Source organism: Hylobates moloch, unplaced genomic scaffold (assembly GCF_009828535.3).
Source record: "Hylobates moloch isolate HMO894 unplaced genomic scaffold, HMol_V3 SCAFFOLD_12, whole genome shotgun sequence".
Classification (NCBI taxonomy): Eukaryota; Metazoa; Chordata; class Mammalia; order Primates; family Hylobatidae; genus Hylobates; species Hylobates moloch.
In genome coordinates this window covers 21,040,104-21,066,272 of record NW_026652287.1, presented here as the reverse complement: position 1 = coordinate 21,066,272, position 26,169 = coordinate 21,040,104, and the positions used below count along the sequence as shown (strand labels likewise).

The 26,169-nt window shown below is 42.5% G+C and overlaps 3 protein-coding genes across 6 annotated transcripts in view; 2 read left to right on the top strand and 1 right to left on the bottom strand.

Moving 5' to 3' along the window:
- MAPKAPK5 (MAPK activated protein kinase 5) overlaps positions 1 to 2,253 on the top strand; it is a 53,118-nt gene extending 50,865 nt beyond the window's left edge. For 3 of the 4 annotated variants that reach the window (XM_032168650.2, XM_032168648.2, XM_032168647.2), the window contains one exon: positions 1,169 to 1,362. In XM_032168650.2, the coding sequence (XP_032024541.1) occupies positions 1,169 to 1,263 (95 nt within the window). In that variant the 3' untranslated portion in view covers positions 1,264 to 1,362. Of the gene's footprint in view, positions 1 to 1,168; positions 1,363 to 1,720 lie in introns of those variants that run through there. The other variant, XM_032168651.2, reaches the window with a different exon arrangement.
- TMEM116 (transmembrane protein 116) overlaps positions 1 to 26,169 on the bottom strand; it is a 140,018-nt gene that overhangs the window by 7,768 nt on the left and 106,081 nt on the right. The gene's annotated exons all lie outside the window — the stretch shown is intronic.
- Positions 2,427 to 10,145, top strand: LOC116477905 (disintegrin and metalloproteinase domain-containing protein 1a-like). The gene is given in 2 exon segments (XM_032168646.2): positions 2,427 to 9,255; positions 9,258 to 10,145. Coding segments are annotated over 2 exon segments (2,469 nt in total). The 5' UTR covers positions 2,427 to 7,298; the 3' UTR covers positions 9,770 to 10,145.

Below are 26,169 nucleotides of genomic sequence, written 5' to 3'. Positions count from 1 at the left end.
ACTCCGTCTCAAAAAAAAAGAAAAAAAAACTTGAAATATGTCATTTTAGAAAAGTGATCACATATGAAATACGGACTTCAGTGAATTTTCACAAAGTGAACACTCTTCTGTAACCAGCACCTAGATCATGTAGTAGAACATGAGTCCTCTTCCAGTCACTCCCTCCCTCCATTCAAGGGTAATCACAGTCCTGATTTCTAGCACTGTAGCCTAATTTTGCCTGGTTTTGTATTCTTTGTGAATGGAGTCAGACAAGTCTGTGTTCTTTTATGTCTGGCTTCTTTTAGTCAATTAAATTTTAGTCATTATATTTGTGACATCCATCCATGTTGTGTGTAGCAGCAGATCATTCATTTTCACCATATGAATGTGTGCTATATTTCTCCATTCTACTGTTAAATGGACTTTAGGTTTATTTCCAGATTTGGTGAATTGAGAAAAGGGCTGTGGTGAATATTCTTGTGAATGTCTTTTGATGAGCTCATTTATCTGACATGTATAGGATTAGAATTGCTGGTTCATGGAGGTCTTCATCTGTCTGGCTTTAGTGGGTACTGGTACCAGTTTTTCAAAGTGGTTGTATGAATTTATGAACTCCCATTAGCAGTGTTTGGGGGTTCTGGTTACTTCACGTCCACACCAACTCTTGCTATTGTCTTTTAAAAAAATCTTCATTATCCTGGTTAGTTTGTAGGTGGTATTGCAATGTGGTTTTAGTTTGTATTACCCTTAAATGTACCCTTAAAACGTACTGATGTAAGTTTTAAATGTTTATGGACCAGTTAGATTTCCTCTTTTGTGAAGTACCTATTCAAGTCTTTTGCCCATTTTTTTTCACTGAGTTGTGTCTTTCTTATAGATATATAGAAATTCTTTACATATTCTGGATATGAGTCTTTTGTCAGCTGTCTGTATTACAAAGATCTTGTCTCTCTTTGTGGTTTGCTTGTGTGTTGTGAGCTTTGGATTTTTACTGCCAGGTTAGTGGAACTATACAATTGCTACCTGAAAAATGGATCTGAACTGCTTTTGATCAGTGGTGGGGGTGGTTCCTCCACTGGTGAGGGTGAATTTGATACTGGTAAGGTGGACCTTATTGGGTCTCTGTCAAGAGTCTGCCACCTCTAAAAGAATTTGAGGACTGACTTTGTTCTTTTTTGGCTTTCAGGTCGTGGATTCACAGATAAAGTAGATCGACTAAAACTGGCAGAAATTGTGAAGCAGGTGATAGAAGAGCAAACCACGTCCCATGAATCCCAATAATGACAGCTTCAAACTTTGTTTTTTTTAACAATTTGAAAAATTATTCTTTAATGTATAAAGTAATTTTATGTAAATTAATAAATCATAATTTCATTTCCACATTGATTAAAGTTGCTGTATAGATTTAGGGTGCAGGACTTAATAATAGTATAGTTATTGTTTGTTTTTAAGAAAAGCTCAGTTCTAGAGATATACTATTACTTTAGGACTGTGTAGTTGTATATTTGTAAGATGACAGATGATGCTGTCAAGCAATATTGTTTTATTTGTAATAAAATATACAAAAATCACTTGCCAGCAGTAGATAAAGGACCGACTATACTGACCTTTCTGATTAGTAAACAGTTGAATCAAGGACTCTGGATTCTGGTTTCAATTGCCCTGTGTGTGTATTTTCCACACCATTGCTAGATTAGCTCTACTGCCAAGACATTTTTGTGACTGTCATTTATTGCAGACTGCTTGCTGGAACTCAAAGGAGGCACACTTGAGCTTGGGGAGCCAACTTCCATGATGGAAGAAGAGGGCGCTGAGCCCTCATTTCTCCTGCCCCAATTCCCAAGAGAAAAGCAGGAACATTTCGTTTTTGTCATATTTGTTAAAAGGGTACTTGTGTGTTTTTTAAATCTAACAGGGTTTTCTTTTGGGTTTATTCTTTCTTTTTTGTTTGTTTTTGTTTTTGAGACAGAGTCTTGCTGTTGTAGTGGGGGCTGGAGTGCAGTGGCACTATCTCTGCTCATGGCAACCTCCGCCTCCCAGGTTCCAGCGATTCTCCCACATCAGCCTCCCAAGTAGCTGGGATTACAGGCGCCCGCCACCATGCCTGGCTAATTTTTGTATTTTTAGTAGAGACAGGGTTTCACCACGTTGGCCAGGCTGGTTTTGAACTCCTGACCTCAGGTGATCTGTCTGCCTCAGCCTCCCAAAGTGCTGGGATTACAGGCGTGAGCCACTGTGCCTAGCCTTGGGTTTATTCTTTTTTTTTTTTTTTTTGAGACAGAGTCTTGCTCTGTCGCCAGGCTGGAGTGCAGTGGTGCAGTCTCAGCTCACTGCAAGCTCCCCCTCCCAGGTTCATGCCATTCTCCTGCCTCAGCCTCTCTCTCCGAGTAGCTGGGACTACAGGCGCCTGCCACCACGCCCGGCTAATTTTTTGTATTTTTAGTAGAGATAGATGGGGTTTCACCGTGGTCTCGATCTCCTGACCTCGTGATCCACCCGCCTCGGCCTCCCAAAGTGCTGAGATTACAAGCGTGAGCCACCACGCCCGGCCTGGGTTTATTCTTTATATGTTTGTTTTGAGATGGAGTCTTGCTTTTGTCACCCAGGGTGGAGTGCAATGGCACGATCTCAGCTCACTGCAACCCGTCTCCCAGGTTCAAGTGATTCTCCTGCCTCAGCCTCCCAAGTAGCTGGGATTACAGGCGCCCACCACCATGCCCAGCTAATTTGTATTTTTAGTAGAGACAGGGTTTTACCATGTTGGCCAGGCTGGTCTCGAACTCCTGACCATCCGCCTCAGCCTCTCAAAGTGCTAGGATTACAGGCGTGAGCCACCAAGCCTGGCCTATTCTTCATGTTTAACCGGAGCTTCCCTTTCCCCTTCCAGGAGGTCCTGCTTTGTCCTTTCCCCTTCTCTGCAGCCTTCACCAGCTCCATCACTCCTTGTTTCTGTTCCCTGTTCCTCTGGTCCTGTTTTTGGAATAATTTGTCTGAGAAATTTACATATAATTGAAGTGGGACTGTTGGACTATCATATAAGACGATCCAGTTTTGGTTTTGTTTTTCATAAGACTGCCTTGTTTCTCTGTAATATGTTTGCCTGGGTTTTGTGTTGGCATCCTCTGGGCTGCATTTATCTTGTTTATTACCCTTCATTTTCAGGAAGCGTGGTTTTGGCCCCGAGAGCAGCTGTTTGAAGGAAAAATAAGGCTAGGTCCTTTTTCAGTTTCCTGTTGTCATATGGGTTTCCATAACCAATTTTCGTGTGTGTGTGTGTGTGTGTAGCAGTTTTTGGTGGGTACTTATGTTGGTACATAGAAAAGCTGGCAGGTAGACTCCAGCTCGCAGAGCAGAGGGAGAGGATAGTCATCTGTTATTCAGTTTTTTCTCATTGCTTTCTCTTTGATCAAAATTGATCTCACCAGCAACTTACTTTCTAACTCCTCCACTGTGCTGAGTAATGCCTCCACCCTGAGTCTTCAGGGTGACATTTGGTTAGTATGCCCTGTACGTGTGTGACTGCCTGTGGGAATAGATGATAAAAACACAAAGTGTCTTAAGAATTACCTTATTACATTGCTTCCTTTTTTTGTTTTTTGAGACGGATTCTCGCTCTGTCGCCCAGGCTGGAGTGCAGTGGTGTGATCTCGGCTCACTGCAAGCTCCGCCTCCCGGGTTCACGCCATTCTCCTGCCTCAGCCTCCCGAGTAGCTGGGACTACAGGCGCCCGCCACCACGCCCGGCTAATTTCTTTTTGTATTTTTGGTAGAGACAGGGTTTCACCGCGTTAGCCAGGATGGCCTTGATCTCCTGACCTCGTGATCCGCCCACCTTGGCCTCCCAAAGTGCTGGGATTACAGGCGTGAGCCACCGCGCGCGACCTGAATACTTTTCATGATGGCAAAATCTAACAGGCAACAGAAAAAAAACCAATGTTTTTAAATTTACTGACCAGAAAACTTGGCTGAGAGTTGAATTAAGTGCCTGTTGTGTTTTTCAGTGAAATGCAAATCTTACAGATCACTTCTTACAGTTAGGAAAACTGCACTTCCTTGTGTAATATTAGAACAACTGTAGTTTTCCTATCTTAGGGCAGAGGTTCGGTATTCCATGAGGAGAAAAAAGCAGTAATTACCTTTGTTAGTCTTCTCTTTCTTTAGAGGAATATTCTAGCATATCCAGTATATCCGTAACTTCTTAAATTTGTGACTTGGGTGTCTTCTAAAAAGGCTCAGGATGATTTTTTTTCCTTCAGTGTTTGCTGAATTTTAGGTGCGATGGAAAAGGTATCCAAAGTGATACTTCCTTTGACTCTGAGCATCTGTTGCCCGTGTTTCAGTCACTTCAAGCTGAATTCATGTGGCCCTCAATGTAAGTGCTGTGTCCAGACACATCCAAATGAGCACCAAGCTGGAAGTTTGTGAACACTCTGGAGGATGCCCCAGCTGTTGTAATGCAACAGCATGCCTTGAAAAAAACAGTAGCTCCCAAGGGACTCAGCATGGCTTGGTCTTCGAAGTGGAGTTTTGTTTGTGTATTCCTAGTCCAGCAGTAAATTCTGCTTTAACATAACTGTCAGGTTTGCTACTCGAAATTTGCACATAACTGGAAGTGAAACGATATCTTTCTCATATTTTTTGGCCTAACACCTATACCTGTGGAAACATAACACTGTAAAAACAATTCTTATAAAGCAGCCGGTTATGCTCTCTTGTTTGCCTACATGATTTACTAACCTGCTTATTAAAGCCATTACTGGTCAATCAGATACTTTTAGACTTTACCACAGTTATAAAAGTCGGCTTGATGTAGTAAAAAAAAAAAACTTAACCTCTCTCTGACTAATGTATGAACATAGGAGAATGCCAGTCTGAATTTGTTCGAAACATAGATAAGGCTCAGCGTGGTGGCTCATGCCTTTAGTAATCCCAGCACTTTGGGAAGCCGAGGTGGGCAGATGACCTTAGGTCAAGAGTTCAAGACCAGCCTGGCCAACAACGGCGAAATGCTGTCTCTACTAAAAATACAAAAATTAGCCAGGCGTGGTGGCATGTGCCTGTAATCCCAGCTGCTCAGGAGGCTGAAGCAGGAGAATTGCTTGAACCCGGGAGGCAGAGGTTGCAGTGAGTGGAGATCGCACCACTACTGCACTCCAGCCTGGGTGACAGAGCGAAACTCCGTCTCAGAAATAAATAAAATTAAAATTAAAAAAGAGACGTGATGCTGCTATGTTGCCCAGGTTAGACTCAAGCAATCCTCCTGCCTCAGCCTTCTAAGTAGCTGAGACTACAGGAGCAAACCACTGTGCCTGGCAGGAATTACTCTTTAAAAAGAGTTTATGTTGCTTGTATTCATTTGAGAAAAAACAAGTTGAAGAAATGGTAATTGCTGGTCAAAGAAGCCAAAAGACTTAAATAAGGTCTTGTGTGTGGGTATGTGTATGTGCATGTATTGAAGAAAATATGTTTCAATTTGAGAATTAGAAAATTGGGTATTTTATTTTAATTATTTATTTAAAAAGTAGAATGTTCTTCCATTATTGAATCTTCTTTTATCCCACCAAATGGCTTAACCTAATTTGCCATGCCTATTTTGGTTAAGAAACAGGGAAACACCCTAAAATCTGTGATAATTTTCAAAATATAATTTTAAGAAACTTTGTGCTTACATAAATCATAAGAAGAAATACAGCTGGAAATCATTTCACTTTTCTTGCTGTAAATTTTTTTAGTGGGTTTGTGACAGTATAAATTTTCTTGCTAGATGCTAATGATACATTGTATTATCTGTATTAGGAATTAAATATTTAATAGGAAAAGTGAATAAATTGATCTGCTCTCATGCTGTTATCTAAGATCTTATGCTACCATTACATTCCTTTCTGTAGTCATATCTCATATTTGAAAGGTTTCATGTTGTAAATATTTGACTTGCTGTAAAATTATACAAGATAAAAAATGTAGAGTTTTATTTTTCTTCATCTAGAATGCACAGAATAACTGCGTAAGGAATGGGTGCATAGGGCTTCTTTTCCTTTTAAATTTGTACTGCTAAATACACCAAGGAAATTGACATCAAAACCAAATTCAAGGACTTCCACAGACATTTCAGGTCAATTTTAGTTCCAAACCGAAGAAATCTTTTAAAAGTTCTTATATAGCCCAGTTTTCTTTCTTGATGAAATGTTAACTAGACACCTGATTAGTCAGCTTTTATTTTGACCCCACAGTTTTTTTTTTTTTGAGACGGATTCTCTGTTGCCCAGGCTGGAGTGCAATGGTGTGATCTCGGCTTACTGCACCCTACACCTCCTGGGTTCAAGCGATTCTCCTGCCTCAGCTTCCTGAGTACTCAGCTGAGATTACAGGCGCCTGCCACCACGCCCCGCTAATTTTTGCATTTTTAGTAGAGACGGGGTTTCACCATGCTGGCCAGGCTGGTCTCGAACTCCTGACCTCCAGTGATCCGCCCGCCTCGGACTCCCAAAGTGCTGGGATTACAGGAGTGAGCCACCGTGCCCGGGCCCCACACTGTTTTTATGTTAGGGCAGTTGGAGGAACTGAACTTTGATCCTGATCCTTTATATACTCCCATGGTGAAACTGAGCCCATTTTACTTAACACGTAATATATCTGTGCATTAGGAAAACTTGGTAGAGAAGATTATATGCAGATATAAAATATCTAAACTCATTTGTTAGGGACCAATGATAATGAGGGAAAACTTGGACATCCACATACAGATTTTCTTGAATTAAAGGAAAAAAAACCAGACACTGACAAACGAGAGTTGAACTGAGAAACGGTACCTTGAAAACTGCAGAAATGAGGGAAAGAGGCAGTGGGCCACAAAGAACTTTGTTGGTCCTTTTCAGAGATCCCCAGAGAAGCCCTGCCCCCTTCCCCCCACCCCCTGACAGAATGTTGGGTTTCAAAGAATGAGGAGATTAACGGATATCAAGTTGTGTGGCCTGAGCTGAGGATAAAGAACAATTTGCCTGAGTTACAGTACTGGCTAGATCACTACAGGCCTTCTACTTGGAATATCTTCCCATGAAAGTAAAAGGAATATAACTAAGGAAGATTAAAGTTGTTGCTGTTGGAAGGAAGACATACTAAAGAAACTGCTGAAGGCCAGGAGAGAAGCAGGAAGAGAAACACAGCTTGAAGTTCTGTAAGACTCAGAGTTGGGCAAGAACTGCCAATAAAGGAGCCAGTGTAGATCTGAGACTAACACCTGAGCCTCCAAGGGTTTCTGTGCGAGGGAGAGCTCTGCTGATGGACATAGGCCCAGAATCAAACTGATTTATTTGGGCCATGTCAGTGGTGGCATTATTAAAAGACTTTGCCAGCATCCTGCTTTCTCTATGGAAAAACCAAGTGGCCTTGGAAGAGGCTAAGATAAAGTTTCAAACTTGGGCTCCACAGAAGTGGAATTTGAGGCTGGGGCTAGTACCAGGACCTTCATGTATCAGGTTAGAGATTTTGATGCTTTTGGTGATTTTTGTGCCAAGCATGTACTGTCACCTGGGATCAATCTATTACTCTTTCTATGAAATAATTATTCCAAAGAGGCTGACAGTCCAGGGAGGAGATGGCCCAGTGGAAGGACTGTCCTACTTGCTATTTATGCAAGGCCAGAAGCACCTGGTTCACCTGAAGGTGAAGAGAAACCATTTTGTGAATAACTTTCCAGTCTACAGTTACCACAATGGCATCCTAGGGCAAGAATTACCTTTCATCTCACATGACTGCCACTATGAAGGCTACATAGAAGGAGTGTCAGGTTCTTTTGTTTCTGTCAACACCTGTGCAGGTCTCAGGGGCATCCTGATTAAGGAGGAAAAATCTTACAGCATTGAGCCCATGGACTCTTCAAGACGGTTTGAACATGTGTTATACACCATGGCACATCAAGCGCGAGTCTCCTGTGGTGTCACTTCCAGAGGCAGCCATGTGGTGTCCACTAGCTGGCAACAAGGGAGCAGGAAGCCTCATGATCTACAGGCGCTGTCCTACTTGTGGTCACACAAAAAGTACGTGGAGATGTTTGTCGTGGTCAACAACCAGCGGTTCCAGATGTGGGACAGTAATGTCAATGAGACGGTCCAGAGAGTAGTGGATGTCATTGCTCTGGCCAACAGCTTCACTAGGGGAATAAACACAAGGGTGGTGCTGGCTGGAATGGAGATTTGGACCGAGGGGGACCTAATAGATGTCGCAGTGGACTTGCAAATCACACTCAGGAATTTCAATCGCTGGAGACAAGAGATGCTCTTCCATCGTGCAAAGCACGATGTTGCCCACATGATCGTTGGGCATTGCCCTGGACAGAATATGGGCCAGGCCTTTCTCAGTGGTGCCTGCTCAAGCAGTTTTGCAGCAGCTGTTGAATCCTTCCATCATGAAGATGTGCTGTTGTTTGCAGCCCTGATGGTCCATGAGCTTGGGCACAACCTGGGTATTCAGCATGACCACTCGGCCTGCTTTTGTAAAGATAAGCACTTTTGCCTCATGCATGAAAATATCACAAAAGAAAGTGGCTTCAGCAACTGCAGCTCTGACTACTTCTACCAGTTCCTTCGAGAACACAAAGGGGCCTGCCTATTTAACAAGCCATGGCCCAGGGGCCGCAAGCGTAGGGATTCTGCCTGTGGAAATGGCGTGGTGGAGGACATGGAGCAGTGTGACTGTGGTTCTGCCTGTCACCTCGACCCATGCTGTGATCCCACATGTACTCTGAAGGAGAATGCTAAGTGCAGCCATAGCCTCTGCTGTCTGGGCTGCACTTTCAGAAGGAAGGGGTTTTTATGCCGTCCTACTCAGGATGAGTGTGACCTCCCAGAATATTGTGACGGTAGCTCTGCAGAATGCCCTGCAGACAGCTACAAGCAAGATGGCATGTTGTGTGATAGAATTCACTATTGCTCTGGGGGTCAGTGTAAGAACCCTGATAACCAATGTGCGTATATATATGGGTACCCTGCAAGATCTGCCCCGGAAGACTGTTATATTTCAATAAATACCAGAGGAGACCGGTTTGGAAACTGTGGCCATCCCACTGAGGATCAGCAAACATATGTTACATGTTCAGATGATAGTGTATTTTGTGGGAAACTCATATGTACAGGTGTTCAATCCTTAACACGAGTCAAAGTTCAACATACAGTGATCCAGGTCCCTCATGACAATGACTGGTGCTGGAGCATGGATGCCCATAACATTACTGATATCCCTGATGATGGAGATGTGCGTGTCGGCACTTCTTGTGCCCCAAAGTCTGCATGGGTCACTCCTGTGTTCATCACTCCGTACTCCTGTATGACTGCAGACCAGAGGAATCGTGTCATGGGAAAGGAGTTAGCAACAATTTAAGGCACTGCCATTGTGAGTCTGGTTTTGCCCCTCCTGACTGTAAAAATCCAGGAAATGGAGGCAGTGTGGATAGTGGCCCTGCTGGTAGGCCAAGTGATGAAATTATAAGTACAGAAGAAAATAGAAATCATAGTGTTGGTCATGGTAATCCCCAAAGAGGTGACGTGAGTAATGATAAAAACAAACGCCTAGGGAAGTTAGTGTACATAGTCCCCCTGTTGCTTTTAGCATTATTTGCAGGTCTAATTATTCTTGCCAGTATGGGAGCTAGAAAGGAGATATTACAGAGGTCACAAGATTACACAGAAGGAACTCCAGAAGAGGTTGCACCAGAACAGAAACTAGGCAAAGGACAGGAAGAAGAGGCAAAAAATGAGTCGTCCAATAAAGCTAACAGCGGATACACTGGGTGAGGAGGAGGCTCAGTACTCCAGAGATGAAGTAGGCATTTATGCTGCTGTGCTTCTGATCAAAAGTCTGTCATCTGTAAAATGTACTAATGTGGAAGGAGGGATTTTTTTCTACTTTCATTTTAGTAATTGGGTACATTTAGTAATCAAGTACCTATAATTTAAAATTATATGTAAGAGAAACTACTGTTTTTACATGATCACATTTAATGAAACCATTTTAATTAAATTTTTGTTATGAAGCATTCCTATCAATGTCTTGTCTTATTAGGAGCAATTTTTGAGTTGCCTGTTTTTAGGTAATGCCATCTCCCATCTACTTTGTTTAACATGCAATACTATCTGCATATGTACATATTGCTTTTCTAGAATTTTATATCCCAATCATAACTACATATTACGTTACAAAAGCTGTTTATGTGATGTGTTAATTTGCCCTGTGAAGTTTATTCATAAAATGAGATTTTAACATAAAGCTACAGAAATGCCTGTTTGTGGATAATGTGTAAGTTAGGCTTTTTGTGACCTAATAACTGGGACTCCTAATGTTTGGGGCTCTCTAGAAAAGGCTAGACCTGATCCAGGCACTTCTCGAACTCTCAGTCCAGGTACCTAAAGAATGGGAAGGCAACCTAGGCAAGATGCCCCTTGCTAAGGTGCTAACTTCTTGTTTGAAGTGTTTGTTTCTTCATTTTTTTGTCTTAATAATTCTACTGAAGTTCATACTTTGTTTATTGGCAATTGATAGGAACATCTTGAATTACAAGTAACAGAACTTTCAATGTGGTAGTCATTTCTCTGTGAAGTAAGGACATAGTAAGATAACAGTAACATTCTCCATTCTGTGTCAGGCCCTGTGCTAAACACCTTACATTTACTGTCTTCATTGAATCCTCCCAACTGCCCTGTGAAGCCCCCAACTTGCACATGAGGAAACAGAGACTGAAGAGTTTGCTCTAGTGCTAGCCAGTAAGTGGTGGAACCTGCATCCCTCCCCAGGAATAAGTGAATCTACTGCCTCATGAGCCTTTTCCTTCAGTTTAAAAAAAAAAAAAAAAAAGGCTGGGCGCAGTGGCTCACACCTGTAATCCCAGCACTTTTTAGGAAGCCGAGGCAGGCAGATCACCTGAGGTCAGGAGTTCGAGACCAGTCTGGCCAACATGGTGAAACCCCATCTCTACTAAAAATACAAAAATTAGTTGGGCATGGTGGCAGGCGCCTGTAATCCCAGCTGAGGCAAGAGAATCGCTTGAACCTGGGAGGCCAGGGTTGCAGTGAGCAGAGATCATGCCATCGCACTCCAACCTGGGGGACAAGAGCAAGAGTTTGTCTCAAAAAAAAAAAAAAAAAAAAAAAAAAGTGAGTGAAAAGACATGTCCTTAACTGCCCAGAACACGGCTTTATCTTCAGTGACTCTAATGAAACCAAAGCCATACAAATGAATGTCGATCCTATCATGAACCTATGGCATTGTGTAGTCATTACAGTTTAAAGTATCTTTTCCCCTACTACATCCTGACAGCATGGCTGGCAATAAGGTTGGCATCTTATTTAGCTCTGAGGGCCTGGCTCATGGTAGGTGCTCAATAAGTGTTGGCCAAGTCAATGACTTAACCAGAGCCAACCTCAAAATATGGGAATTGCTAGTCTCTAGGCATGGCACATGCAAAATCTTTCTCAGGTACGATAGAGCTACAGACTGAGCAAATGTTCTGTCTCAGGGAAGGTCCTGAGCATCAGTCCCCGAGCATACACTTGCCGAGCCTCTCTTCTAACTGCCTACTCTATGCACGATAACAGAGCAAACCAAAGGATAACACACCTACTGTCTGCTTTCAAGAAACTTACGTTAGTTACTCTGAGTGCAATAAAAACTTCAAAGCAAAATCCAAAACGAAGTCTTCAGTTGTGGATACGTGACTACAAGGGAAACAGGTAGGAAAACCAGGTCACAAATTCTCAGGTCTGATTCTGATAATCAAATCCACGATGAGTTTTATGCCAAAAGATCAAAATTCACAATGAGAGACCATGATATCAGGCTGGGCGTGGGAGCTCATGCCTGTAATCATAGTGTACTTTGGGAGACCAAGGCAAGAGGATGGCTTGAATCCAGGACTTTGAGACCAATCTGAGCAACATAAAAAAATTTACCAAGAAAATTTTAAAAAATTAGCTGGGCATGCTGGTATGCACCTGTAGTCCCAGCTACTTCAGAGGCTGAGGCGAGATGATCCCTTGAGCCTAGGAGTTAGAGGCTGTAGTGGACCACAATCACGCCACCACACTCTAGCCTGGGCAACAGAATGAGATTCTGGTTCAAAAAAACAAAATAAAAAAGAAAGAACTCATGCTATCAGTTGGTAGGCACCTGAGAGTTTTGAAGACAAAAGTGAAACTGTGTAACTAAAGGTCTCTAGGCCGGGCGCGGTGGCTCAGGCCTGTAATCACAGCACTTTGGGAGGCCAAGGTGGGCAAATCACCTGAGGTCAGCAGTTTGAGACCAGCCTGACCAACATGGAGAAACCCCATCTCTACTAAAAATACAAAATAAGCCAGGCGTGGTGGTGCATGCCTGTAATCTCAGCTACTCAGGAGGCCGAGGCAGGAGAATCGCTTCAACCCAGGAGGTGGAGTTGCGGTAAGCTGAGATCGTGCCACTGCACTCTAGCCTGGGCAACAAGAGCGAAACTCCATCTCAAAAAAAAAAAGATGTGAAAATGCTGAAAAGCATTTGTACAGAGAACTGTTACAGAAGGAGTAACCCTCATAGTGGGCATGCTGATGGTGACTGTAATGAAAGAGAATGATCATCACATATTTAAAGCATCAAGGGTAAGGGAATCACAATATAAATCATGATTTATACACAGGATGATTACTCTTGGCTGATTTAATAGAGCTCTTTAAGGACCAAAAGGCAAGTAGATAACTGGGAATCAATACATAAAGCCAATACAGGATTTCACAGCCTTGGACAAAGAAGTCACAAAATTTAGCAAATAAGGAGTCTTTTTGTAATAGACTTTTAAGATTTTAGTTGCTTATTCTTATGACTGATTTGAGCTTCAGGGTTGGTAGCTCAAACCCTATTGTAGCTCAAACCCTATCAAGACCATGTTGAAGATGGGAAACCAAGATTAGAACAAGTGTTTGGTTTTTGTTCTTTTGTTTTTGAGACAGGTTCTAGTTCTGTTGTCCAGGCTGGAGTGCAGTGGCATGATCATCGCTCACTGCAGCCCTGAACTCCTGGACTCAAGCAGTCCTCCTGCTTCAGTTTCTCAAGCAGCTAGGACTACAGTCACATGCCTGTGACCATGCCTGGCCAATTTCTTTTTTTCTTTTCTTTTTTTTTTTGTATTTTAGTAGAGACGGGGTTTCTCCATGTTGTCCAGGCTGGTCTCGAACTCCTGAGCTCAGGCAATCCGCCCACCTCGACCTCCCATAGAGATAGGATTACAGGCGTGAGCCAACACACCCAGCCATTTTTTTTTTTAAGACATGGGGGTCTCACTATATTACACAGGCTGGTCTCGAACTTCCTGCCTCAAGTGATCCTCCTGCCCTGGCCTCCCAAAGTGCTGGGATTGCAGGTATAAGCCACTGTGCTTTGCCTAGAACAGGTGTTTGAATAAATGTTCTCAGAAATGATGTTAGAAAATTGGACATATTTGTAAACTCTCACATGAATTATAAAATGTCTAGAAACCCCAAACTCTAACCATGAAGGCTGAGGCCCATTAGAATAGACTATTACAGGGAAGTGACCAGTTTTAATGTGGGCAGAGCAAAGAAGATATGGTAGGCCTGAAATCTCCAGGGTTCAAGGGACAGCTTTCTGCATCATGTATGACTGTCTTTAGGAAGTACACTCTTTTGCCTCTCGCTGTTAATATTTGGGGGCTTCTGAGTAATGCTTGTACCTTCCAGTGACAACACAATAGCATTGGTGGTCACACGTGACCCAGCCAGGTGCTACCCCAGGAGACTCTGGTGGTGACTTCTTGCCATTCTTTACCTGCCTTCTCTGGGCCAATCTTGTCCTATCTGTGCTCTCCCAGGCCAGTGGAGACCCAGGCCCTTCCTTTACTTCACCAAAATATGGCCAAGCCCAGGCTCTAGATTTTTATCCTGACATGGAAAAAACATAGGGAAATGATACTGTGGGAAAGAAAGAAACGGGATGCTGCAGATATTAATGCTACTGGACAGCCCAGGGGTCAAGACCTTCCCTGGGAAACTTGGATCGGCCATCCCTCTCCTTGGCCCCAACCTGACATCTTTGCTTATCCCTTCAGGAATGCCTGATGGAATGTCTTCCTAACCTGGAGTCATACTGCACTCCCTTCTCTGGGGTTTTTTTCTGTCTCCAAAAAAAAAAAACCAAAACAAAAAAACAAACTAAAAATAAATATTTTTTCCTCTAGTTTTCATTTTTTAAAAATTTATTTACATTAGTATCTTGTTGACTGAATATCAGAAGGAACTTCTCCAGTGCAGGTAATAGAGTTCTGGAGGTGGCAATTACTTCTCTGAGAAGAGAGCACAAAGCAAATATAATGTTAACATTAGGCCAGGCTTGGTGGCTCATGCCTGTAATCCCTACACTTTGGGAGGCCAAGTTGAAAGGATCACTTTTGGCCAGGAATTCAAGATCAGCCTGAGCAACATAGTAAGACCCTGTCTCTACAAAAAAAAAAAAAAAAAAAAAAAAAATTAGCCAGGCATAGTGGTGTGCACCTATAATCCCAGCTACTCAGGAGGCTAAGCTAGGAGGATTGCTGAGTCCAGGAGTTTGAGGTTGCAGTGAGCTATGATACCACCACTGTACTCTAGCCTGGGCGACAGAGCAAGACCCTGTCTCAAATAAATAAAAACCATTCATTCTGTTCTAGGCACTGTGTTACAGCAATACTTTACATTCATTGCCTTAATTTAATCCTCCCAACTTCCCAATAAAACCTCCATCTTGTACATGAGGAAACAGAGACTGAAGACTTTGCTCTAGAGCTAGCTAGTAAGCGGTGGGACCTGCATCCCTCCCCAGAAATGAGTGAATCTGCTGCCTCATGAACCTTTTCCTTCCATTAAAAAAAAAAACAACAAAAAACAAAAACAAAAACAAAAAAAACTGAAGGGAAAGACATATCCTTAATTGCCCAGAACAGAGGTGCTTCTTCAGTGACTCTAATGAAACCAAAGCCATACAAATGGATGCTGCTATCTGTCATGAATCTACTGCATTGTGTAGTTATTATGGATTAAAATGTCTTTTCCCCTACTACATCCTGACAGAATGGAGTGGCAAGTTGGCATCATTATTCAGTTTTGTAGGCCCAGCTCACTGCAGATGCTCAATAAATGTTGACCAAGTGAATAATTTAATCAAATCCAACTGTCACAACTGTGGCAATATTTGTACCTTGAGCAGGATGTTTTTTTTTTAAAGATGGTGTCTAGGCAGGGTGGATGGTGGAATAGAAGGCTCCACCAATCATTCCGCCGCAGCAAGGACACCAACTTAACAACTATCTACACACAAAAAAGCACATTCATAAGAATTAAATATCAGAAAGGATAACTGGACCAAACACAGCTGATGCCTGCCAACAGAAGGAGCATTTAAACAAGTTCTAGCCAGAGGGAAATGATAGATCCCAGCATTGGAACTTGAGTTCCTGCAAGCCTCACCACCATGGGCTAAAGTGTTCTGGGGCCCCAAAGAAACTTGAAAGGCAGTCTAGGACACAAGGACTGCAAAACCTAGGTGAGTCCTAGTGCTGAATTGGCCCTGAGACAGTGGACTGGGTGAGAGGGTGGTGGGGTCATGACCTACTTTGAAACCAGCTGGGGTGGCTAAGGGCATCACCCCTCCCCCTTCACCCCAGGCTGCACAGCTTATAGCTGTGAGACACTCCCCTTCCCTCCACTTGAGGAGAGGAGAGGGAAAAGTACGGAGGTCTTTGTCTTATATCTCAGCCACAGCCAGACAGGGCACTGGTCAGAGTTCTGGGGCCCACTTTCCAGGTCCTAACTTCTGGATGATAATACTAGACACACCCTGGGCCAGAAGGGAACCTGCTGTCTTGAAGGAAGGACTCAGTTCTGGCCGCGTTCATCACCTGCTAACTGAAGAGCTCTTGGGCCCTGAATAACCAGCAATAATACCCAGGCACTACATCCAGGCCTTTGGGTGAGAGTCTGAGACTTGCTGGCTTCAGGTGAGACTAAGCATATTCCCAGCTGTGGTGGTTATGGGGCAAGACTCCTTCCACTTGAGAAAAGCAGAGGGAAGAGTAAATGGGACTTTCTCTTACACCTTAGGTACCAGCTTGGCCACAGGTGAGTAGAGTATCAAGTGGGCTAGAGTCCCCGATTCCAGGACTTAGCCTTGGACAGCATTTCTGGACCTGCCCTGGGCCAGAGGGGAGCCCAATTTCCTGAAGGGTGAGCGCTGGGCCAGACAGCATTCACCACAAGCTGACTGAAGAGCCCTTGGGCCTCAAGGGAACTTTGGCAGTAGGCTGACAGTACACCCCATGGGCCCATGGTGGCGGTGGCCACAGGGTAAGGCTCCTCTGCCTTTGGAAAGGGAAAGGAACAGTGAGAAGGTCTGCATCTAGTGGTTTGAGTGCCAGCTCAGCCACAGTACAACAGAACATCAGGTAGACTTCTAAGGTTTTTTAATCTAGTCCCTGGCTCCTCTGGACCCACCCAGGGCCCGGGGAAACTCGCCACCCTGAAGGGAAGGACACAAGCCTGGCTGGCCTTGCCACCTGCTGATTGTAGAGCCCCAAGGCCTTGAGCAAATATAGGTAGTAGTCAGGGAGTGGTTACAGCAGACCTTGGGCAAGACCCAGTACTGTGCTGGCTTCAGGTCTGACCCAGTGCAGTCATAGTGGTGGTGGCCTCAGGGGTGTTTGTGTCACTGCACCCCCAGTGGTGGCTCAGGACAGAGACAGAGACTCTGTATGTCTGAGAGAAATTAAGGGAAGAGAACAAGAGTCTCTGGCTGGCAATCCAGATTATCCTGGATCTTGTCTAAGACCATCAAGGCAGTATCTCTCTGAATCTGCAAGAACCACAGCATTACTGGGCTTGGAGTGCCCTCTAAAGCAGATACAGCTTAGATTACAACACTTAAGTCCTTACAAATATCTGGAAAGCGTTCCCAAGAAGGATAGGTATAAACAAGCCCAGAATGTGAAGACTACAATAAATACCTAACTCTTCAATGCCCAGACACAGACAAACATCTATAAGTATCAAGACAATCCAAGAAAACATGACCTCAGGCCGGGCGCGGTGGCTCACGCTTGTAATCCCAGCACTTTGGGAGGCCGAGGCGGGCGGATCACGAGGTCAGGAGATCGAGACCACGGTGAAACCCCGTCTCTACTAAAAATACAAAAAATTAGCCGGGCGTGGTGGCGGGCGCCTGCAGTCCCAGCTACTCGGAGAGGCTGAGGCAGGAGAATGGCGTGAACCCGGGAGGCGGAGCTTGCAGTGAGCCGAGATTGCGCCACTGCACTCCAGCCTGGGCGACAGAGCAAGACTCCGTCTCAAAAAAAAAAAAAAAAAAAAAAAAAAAAAACAAAAAAACAAGAAAACATGACCTCATCAAACGAACTAAACAAGGTACCAGGGACCGATCCTGGAGAAACAGATATCTGACCTTTCAGACAGAGAATTCAAAATAGCTGTGTTGGAGGAAATTCAAAGAAACTCAAGATAACACAGAGAAGGAATTCAGAATTCTATCAGATAAGTTTAACAAAGAGATTGAAATAATTAAAAAGAATCAAGCAGAAATTCTGGAGCTAAAAATGCAATAGGCATACTGAAGAATGCATCAGAATCTTTCAATAACAGAATTGATCAATCAGAAGAAAGAATTAGTGACCCTGAAGAAGGCTACTTGAAAATAAACAGCCAAAGGAGCAAAAAGAAAAAGAAAAAAGGAAGTATGCCTACAGGATCTAGAAAATAGTCTCAAAAGGGCAAATCTGATTTATTGGCCTTAAAGGGGAGGTAGAGAAAGAGATAGGGGTAGAAAGTTTATTCAAAGGGATAATAACAGACAACTTCCCAAACCTAGAGAAAGGTAGCAATATCCAAGTACAAGAATGTTGTGACCACCAAGCAGATTTAACCCAAAGAAAACTACTTCAAGGGATTTAATAATCAAACTCCCAAAAATCAAGGATAAAGGATCCTAAAGGCAGAAAGAGAAAACAAACAAATCAGCCAGGCTTCCTCAGCCCCATGGACTGCCGGGGCTGAAGCTGGGAAAATCAATTTTTTTTTAATAAAAAAAGAAAGAAAGAAAAGAAACAAATAACGTACAGTGGAGCTCCAATATTTCTGGTCACAGACTTCTCAGTGGAAACCTTACAGGCCAGAAGAGAGTGGCATGACATATTTAAAGTTCTGAAGGAAAAAGCTTTTACCCTAGAATAGTATATCTAGTGAAAATATCCCTCAAACATGAAGGAGAAATACTTTCCCAAACAAAAGCTGAGGGATTTCATCAACATCAGACCTGTCCTACAAGCAATGCTTTCAAGGGAGCACTTCAATCAGAAAGAAAAGAATATTAATGAGCAATAAGTAATCACCCTGAAGGTACAAAACTCACTGGTAATAGTAAATACACAGAAAAACACATAATATTATAACACTGTAACTGTGGTTTTAAACTACTCTTATTTTAAGTAGAAAGAATAAATAATATACCAATCAAAAATAATAACAACAACAACTTATCAAGACATAGCACAGTAAAATATAAACGGAAACAACCAAAAGTTAAAAAGCAGAGGTACGAAGTTAAGGTGTAGAGTTCTTACTAGTTTTCTTTTTGCTTGTTTGTTTATACAGTGTTAAGTTGTTATCAGTTTAAAATAATGGGTTATAAGATAGTGTTTGCAAGCCTCATGGTAACCTCAAGCCAAAAAAACATATAATAGATACACAAAAAATAAAAAGCAAGAAACTAAATTGTTATTATTATTATTATATTATTATTATTATTATTTGAGACAGAGTCTCACTCTGTCGCCCAGGGTGGAGTGCAGTGGCGTGAACTTGGCTCACTGCAACCTCTGCCTCCCAGGTTCAAGCAATTCACCTCCCTCAGCCTCCCAAGTAGCTGGGATTACAGGTGCCCACCACCATGCCAGCTAATTTGTGTATTTCTAGTAGAGACAGGGTTTCTCCATGTTGGCTAGGCCAGTCTTGAACTCCTGACCTCAGGTAATCTGCCTGCCTCGGCCTCCCAAAATGCTGGGATTATGGCCATGAGCCACCACACCTGGCCACAAGAAACTATATCATCAGAGAAAAGCACCTTTACAAAAAAAAGAAGACAGGAAGGAAAGAAAGAAGGAAAAGAAGACCACAAAACAACCAGAAAATAAATAACAAAGTGGAAGGAGTAAGTGCTTATTTATCAATAATAACACTGAATGTAAATGGACTAAACTCTCTAATCAAAAGACATGGAGTGGCTGAATGGGTAAAAATGCAAGACTCATTGATTTTTTGCCTACAAGAAACACACTTCACCTACAAAGACACAAACAGACTGAAAATAAAGAGATGGAAAAAGGGCCGGGTGCAGTGGCTCATGCCCATAATCCCAGCACTTTGGGAGGCCGAGGTGGGCAGATCACCTGAGGTCAGGAGTTTGAGACCAGCCTGACCAACATGGAGAAACCCCTTGTCTACTAAAAATACAAAATTAGCTGGGCGTAGTGGTGCACGCCTGTAATCCCAGCTACTTGGGAGGCTGAGGCAACAGAATCACTTGAACCCAGAAGGCGGAGGTTGCAGTGAGCCAAGATCGCATCATTGCACTCCAGCCTGGGCAACAAGAGTGAAACTCCATCTCAAAAAACAAAAAACAAACAAACAAACAAAAAGAAAAGCCTGGGACCCAATGGCTTCACTGCTTAATTCCACTGAACATTTAAAGAAGAACCAATACCAATCCTACTCAAACTATAGAAGAGGAACGGATACTTCCAAACTCATTCTACAAGGCCAATATTACCCTGATTCCAAAATCCAGACAAATACACATCAAGAAAAAGAAAGAGAGAAAGGAAGGAAGGAAAGAAGGAAGGAAGGAAGGAAAGAAGGAAGGAAGGAAGGAAGGAAGGAAGGAAACAAATTAACTACAGGCATTGATCTCTAATGAATATCAGATATCTCTGATGAATATCTGATAAAAATCTTCAAAAAATTACTAGCAGGCCGGGCGCGGTGGCTCACGCTTGTAATCCCAGCACTTTGGGAGGCCGAGGCGGGCAGATCACGAGGTCAGGAGATCAAGACCACGATGAAACCTCGTCTCTACTAAAAATACAAAAAATTAGCCGGGCGTGGTGGCGGGCACCTGTAGTCCCAGCTACTCAAGAGAGGCTGAGGCAGGAGAATGGCGTGAACCCGGGAGGCGGAGCTTGCAGTGAGCCGAGATCGCGCCACTGCACTCCAGCCTGGGCGACAGAGCGAGACTCCGTCTCAAAAAAAAAAAAAAAAAAAAAAAAAAAATTACTAGCAAATCTAATTCAAGAATACATTAAGAAGATTATTCATCATGACCAAGTGGGATTTATCCCTGGGATGCAAGGATAGTTCAACATATGCAAATCAATTAATGTGATACATCATATCAACAGAATGAAGGACAAAATCCATATGGTCATTTCAGTAGATACTGAAAAAGCATTTGATAAAGTTCAGCATACCTTCATGATAAGAACCCTTATAAAAAAAAACTAGTTATAGAAGGAACATACCTCAACATAATAAAAGCCATATACCACAGACCTAAAGCTAGTATCATACCGAATGAGGAAAAACTGAAACGCTTTCCTCTAAGATCTGGAATATCACAAGGATGCCCCCTTTCACCAATGTGATTCAATATAGTGCTGGAAGTCCTAGCTAAAGCAATAAGACAAGAGAAAGAAAGAAAAGGCATCCAAACTGGAAAGGAAGAAGTCAAATTAACCTTGTTTGCAGATGATATGATCTTGTATGTGGAAAAACCTCAAGGCTCCACAAAAAAACTATTAAAACTGATAAATTCAGTAAAGTTGTAGGATACAAAATCAACATAAAAAATCAGAAGCATTTCTGTATGCAACAGTGAACAATCTGAAAAAGAAATAAAAAAGTAATCCCATTTATAATAGCCACAAATAAAATTACATACCTAGGAATTAACGTAACCAAAGAAGTGAAAGATCTCTGTAATGAAAACTATAAAACACTGATGAAAGAAATTGAAGAGGATACTAAAAAGTGGAAAGATATTCCATGTTCATGGATTGGAAGAATCAACATTGTTAAAATGTCCATACTACGCAAAGCAATCTACAGATTCAATGCAATCCCTATCAAAATATCAATGACATTCTTCACAGAAATAGAAAAACAATACTAAAATTTATATGGAATCATAAAAGACCCAGAATAGCCAAAGTTATCCTAAGCAAAAAGAACAAATCTGGAGGAATCACATTACCTGACTTCAAATTATACTACAGAGCTATAGCAACCAAACCAGCATGGTACTGGCATAAAAACAGACACACTGAACAATGGAACAGAATAGAGAACCCAGAAACAAATCCACACACCGAGTGAACTCATTTTCGACAAAGATGCCAAGAACAGGGAAAGACAGTCTCTTCAATAGATGGTGCTGGGAAAACTGGATATCCATATGCAGAAGACTGAAACTAGACTCCTATCTCTTGCTATATACAAAAATCAAATCAAAATGGATTAACACTTAAATCTAAGACATTAAACTATGAAACAACTACAAGAAAACATGGGGAAAAATCTCCAGGACATTGCTCTGGGCAAAAACTTATTGGGTAATACCCTACAAACACAGGCAACCAAAGTAAAAATGGACAAATGGGCTCACATCAAGTGAAAAGGCTTCTGCACAGCAAAGGAAACAATCAACAAAGTGAAGAGACAACCCGCAGAATATGAGAAAACATTTGCAAACTATCCATCTAACAAAGCATTAATAACCAGAGTATATAAGAAACTCAAGCTGGGTGCAGTGACTCATGCCTGTAATCTCAGCACTTTGGGAGGCCGAGGCGGGCGGATCACGAGGTCAGGAGATCAAGACCATCCTGGCTAACATGGTGAAACCCCGTCTCTACTAAAAATACAAAAACTTAGCCAGGCGTGGTGACGGGCGCCTGTAGTCCCAGCTACTCAGGAGGCTGAGGCAGGAGAATGGCGTGAACCGGGAGGCGGAGCTTGCAGTGGGCCGAGATTAAGCCACTGCACTCCACCCTGGGCGATAGAGCAAGACTCCGTCTCAAAAAAAAGAAACTCAAACAACTCCATAGGAAAAAATCTAATCTGATCAAATAGGCAAAAGATTTGAATAGACATTTCTCAAAAAAAGACACACAAACGGCAAACATGCATACGAAAAGGTGACTGTTCACTAATCATCAGAGAAATGCAAACCAAAACTACAATGTGATATCATCTCACCCCAGTTAAAATGGCTTATATCCAAAAGACAGGTAATAACAAATGCTGGCAAGGATGTGGAGAAAAGGGAGCCCTTCTACACTGTTGGTGGGAATGTGAATTAGTACAACCACTATGGAACTAAAACTAGAGCTACCATATGACCCAGCAATCTCATTGCTCGGTAAGGAAAGAAATCAGTATATTGAAGATATATCTGCTGCACTCCCATATTTGTAGCAACACTGTTCACAATAGCCAAGATTTGGAGGCAATCTAAGTGTCCATCAACAGATGAATAGATAAAGAAAATGTGGGCTGGGTGCAGTGGCTCATGCCTGTAATCCCAGCACTTTGGGAGACTGAGGTGGGTGAACTGCTTGAGCACATGAGTTTGAGACCAGCCTGGGAAACATGGCAAAACCGTGTCTCTACAAAAAATACAAAAAATTAGCCAGGAGTGGTGGCATATGCCTATAGTCCTAGCTACTCTGGAGGCTGAGGTGGGAGAATCACCTGGGCCCCAGAAGCTGAGGCTGCAGTACATGTACACAACAGAGTATTATTCGGCCATAAAAAGGAATGAGATCCTATCATTTGCAATAACATGGATGGAACTGGAGATCATTAAGTAAAATAAGCCAGGCACAGAAAGACAAACATCACACGCTCTCACTTATTTGTGGGATCTAAAAGTTAAAACAACTGAACTCATGGAGATAGAAAATAGAAGCATGGCTACCAGAGGCTGGGAAGGGTAGTTGAGGGTAGGGGGAGGTAGGGATGGTTAATGGGTACAAAAAAAAAAAAGAATGAATAAGGCCTACTATTTGATAGCACAACAGGGTGACCATAGTCAGTAATAACTTAATTGTACATTTTAAAATAACTAAACGAGTATAACTGGATTGTTTATAACACTAAGGATAAATGCTCGAGGGGACAGATACCCCGTTCTCCATAATGAGATTATGCATTGCACGCCTGTATAAAACCATCTTATGTACCCCATAAATATATATACCTACTATGTACCCACAAAAATTAGAATTAAAAAAAATTAATAAACTGCTTTGGAGAAAATTTTCTTAAAAAAGAGAGATGAGGTCTCATTCTACTGCCCAGGCTAGAGTGCAATGGCACAATCATAGCCCTCAAATTCCTGGGCTCAAGCAACCCTCCTACTTCAGCTTCTTGTGCTAAGTATTTTATTTTTATTTTTAGAGATGGAGGTCTATGTTACCCAGACTAGTCTTGAACTCCTGGCCTCAAGTGATTCTTCCACCTCGGCCTCCCAAAGTGCTGGGGTTACAGGCATTAGCTACTGTGCCCAGTCAGGTAGGATGCTTTTTGCCAGTCCATAGCCACTGCACAATACAAAATCTTGTTCAGATACAATATTGTTAATTTTTTAAAGCTCATTAGGTAAATTTTGAATGTTTATAAATCCCAAACTCCAGCCAAATAAGGCTGAAGCCCTTTAGGATAGACTGTGGCAGGGAAGGATGAGTTTTAATGGGGGCAGGAATGAATGAGCAGGTACATGGAACTTGGGATCTTAAATGTCTAGGTTCAAGAGTCAGAGTTCCCTTAAGCATGAGGGAGAATAGTCTGTTCTGCATGGTGTGTTTGTGCCTCTAGGAAGTATAGCCTTTCTCCTGGTTCCTCTCCCCAGTGTGTTGGGGAATTATGAGGAATGTTTACGTGTTGCCATTGGTAGTCACTTGTGACCCAGCCAGGTGCTGCCCCAAGAGACTCTGGTGTTAACTGGTGACTTCTTGCCATCCTATCTGCCTTCTCTGGACCGCTTTTGTCTTCTCTGTGCTGCCTCAGGCCAGCGGAGAACCAGGTCCTTCTTTTACTTACCCAAAGCACTGCCAAGTTCAGATTCTAGTTTTATCTACACTTGAGGGAAACAAAGGGAATGACGATATGGGAAAGAAAACACATTTGGATGTTACAGATATTAGTGTTCCTGGAGCCCAGGGGCCAAGCTCCTCCCTGGGGGACTTGGATTGGCTCTCTCTCTCCTTGGCCCCAACCTGACATCTTTTCTTGTCCTTTTAGGAATGTCTGATGGAAACTCCTCCTAACCTGGGGTCATACTCCATTTCATTCTCTGGGCTCAGTGAGAGGGAAAAATTTTTTTTTAAATAATTTACTGAAAACCCAGATCACACCATCATAAATTTAGATAGATGCAATTCTGCCCACAATGAAGGCAAAGTGTTACACTAATTTGAAAAAAGTTTAGCCTCTTACTCCCCCAAACTTCATTCTTGAATTTTGTCATTTTTTGTGGGCAAGCTGTGGGAAAGGGGCACAAAAGTATCACTAAAGTATTTTTTCAAAAACGAAAAAAGGCAGTCTACTAATGAGAATGCAAAATGTTGAACAACTGTAAAATGTTTTCACCCTGCTTTTAGACATAAAGCTTTAAAAATTGTAAGGTCTTTTATCACATCCCCATTGTATATGTAATATGGCTCCAGATAACTACTCTGCCATGGGGAGAAAATCTCCCATAACTCTCCCCCATATATATGTACACTCCACCACCTTATCTTGTTATGTTATGGTGGTGGGAGTGTTTACACCACAGAAACAGGCAATGGATACAAATCTGGGCTTTAGGCTGGACGTGGTGGCACATCCCTGTAATCCCAGTATTTTGAGAGGCTGAGGGGCAGATCGCTTGAATCCAGGAGTTCAAGCTCAGCTTGGATAACATGGTAAAATATAATCTAAAAATACAAAAATTACCCAGGCATGGTGGCTTGCGCCTGTAGTCTCAGCTACTCAGGAAGCTGAGGTGGGAGAATCAGTGAGCCCAGGCCAAGTCAAGGCTATAGTGAGCTGCGATGGTGCTACTGCACTACAGCCTGGGTTACAGAGTGAGACCCTGTCTCAAAAAAAAAAAAGACCCAACAAACTAATCTGACCTCAGTTCATTTGTTTATTTTTCTATTGACTTCATTTGTTAAATTTAAACATTTACTTTTAAGAAATATTTATATGCTAGGAACTAAATGGTTAAAGATAAAAAACACAGATTCCGGATGTAGAGAAATTAGAACCACATGCACTACTGGTGTGAATGTAAAATGGTGCAGCCACTTTGAATCAAAGCTTGGTAGTTTCTTAAAATACTAAATAAATGCAGTTATCCTATGACCTAGCACTTCCACTCATATATGCATAATATACCCCAGAAATACAAAAACATATCCATACAAAAACTTGTACATAAGTATTTATAGCATGTTACTTATACATTAAATGAAAACAATCCAAATGTCTATCATCAAGTAAAATGTAGTATATCCATACAATGGACCACTATTCAGCAATAAAAAGGAATGAGCTGACCTGGGCACAATTGCTCATGCCTGTAATCCCAGCATTTTGAGAGGTCAAGGTGGGAGAATTGCTTGAAGCCAGGAGTTCCAGACCAGCCTGGGCAACATAGTGATACTCTGTCTTTAAAAATATTTTAAACTTAACAGTTTGTGGTGGCATGCACCTGTGGTCCCAGTTACTCAGGAGGGTGAGGCAGGAGAATCTCCATTTTTTTTTTTTTTTTTTTTTTTTGAGATGGAATCTTGCTCTGTCGCCCACGCTGGATGGAGTGCAATGACAAGATCTCAGCTCATTGCAACCTCTGCCTCCCAGGTTCAAGGGATTCTCCTGCCTCAGCCTCCCAAATAGCTGGAATTATAGATGTGCACCACCACGCCCAGCTAATTTTTGTATTTTTAGTAGAGACGGGGTTTCACCATGTTGACCAGGCTGGTCTCAAACTCCTGAGGTCAAGTGATCCACCTGCCTTGGCCTCCCAAAGTGCTGGGATTACAGGCATGAGCCACTGCGCCCGGCCAGGAGAATCT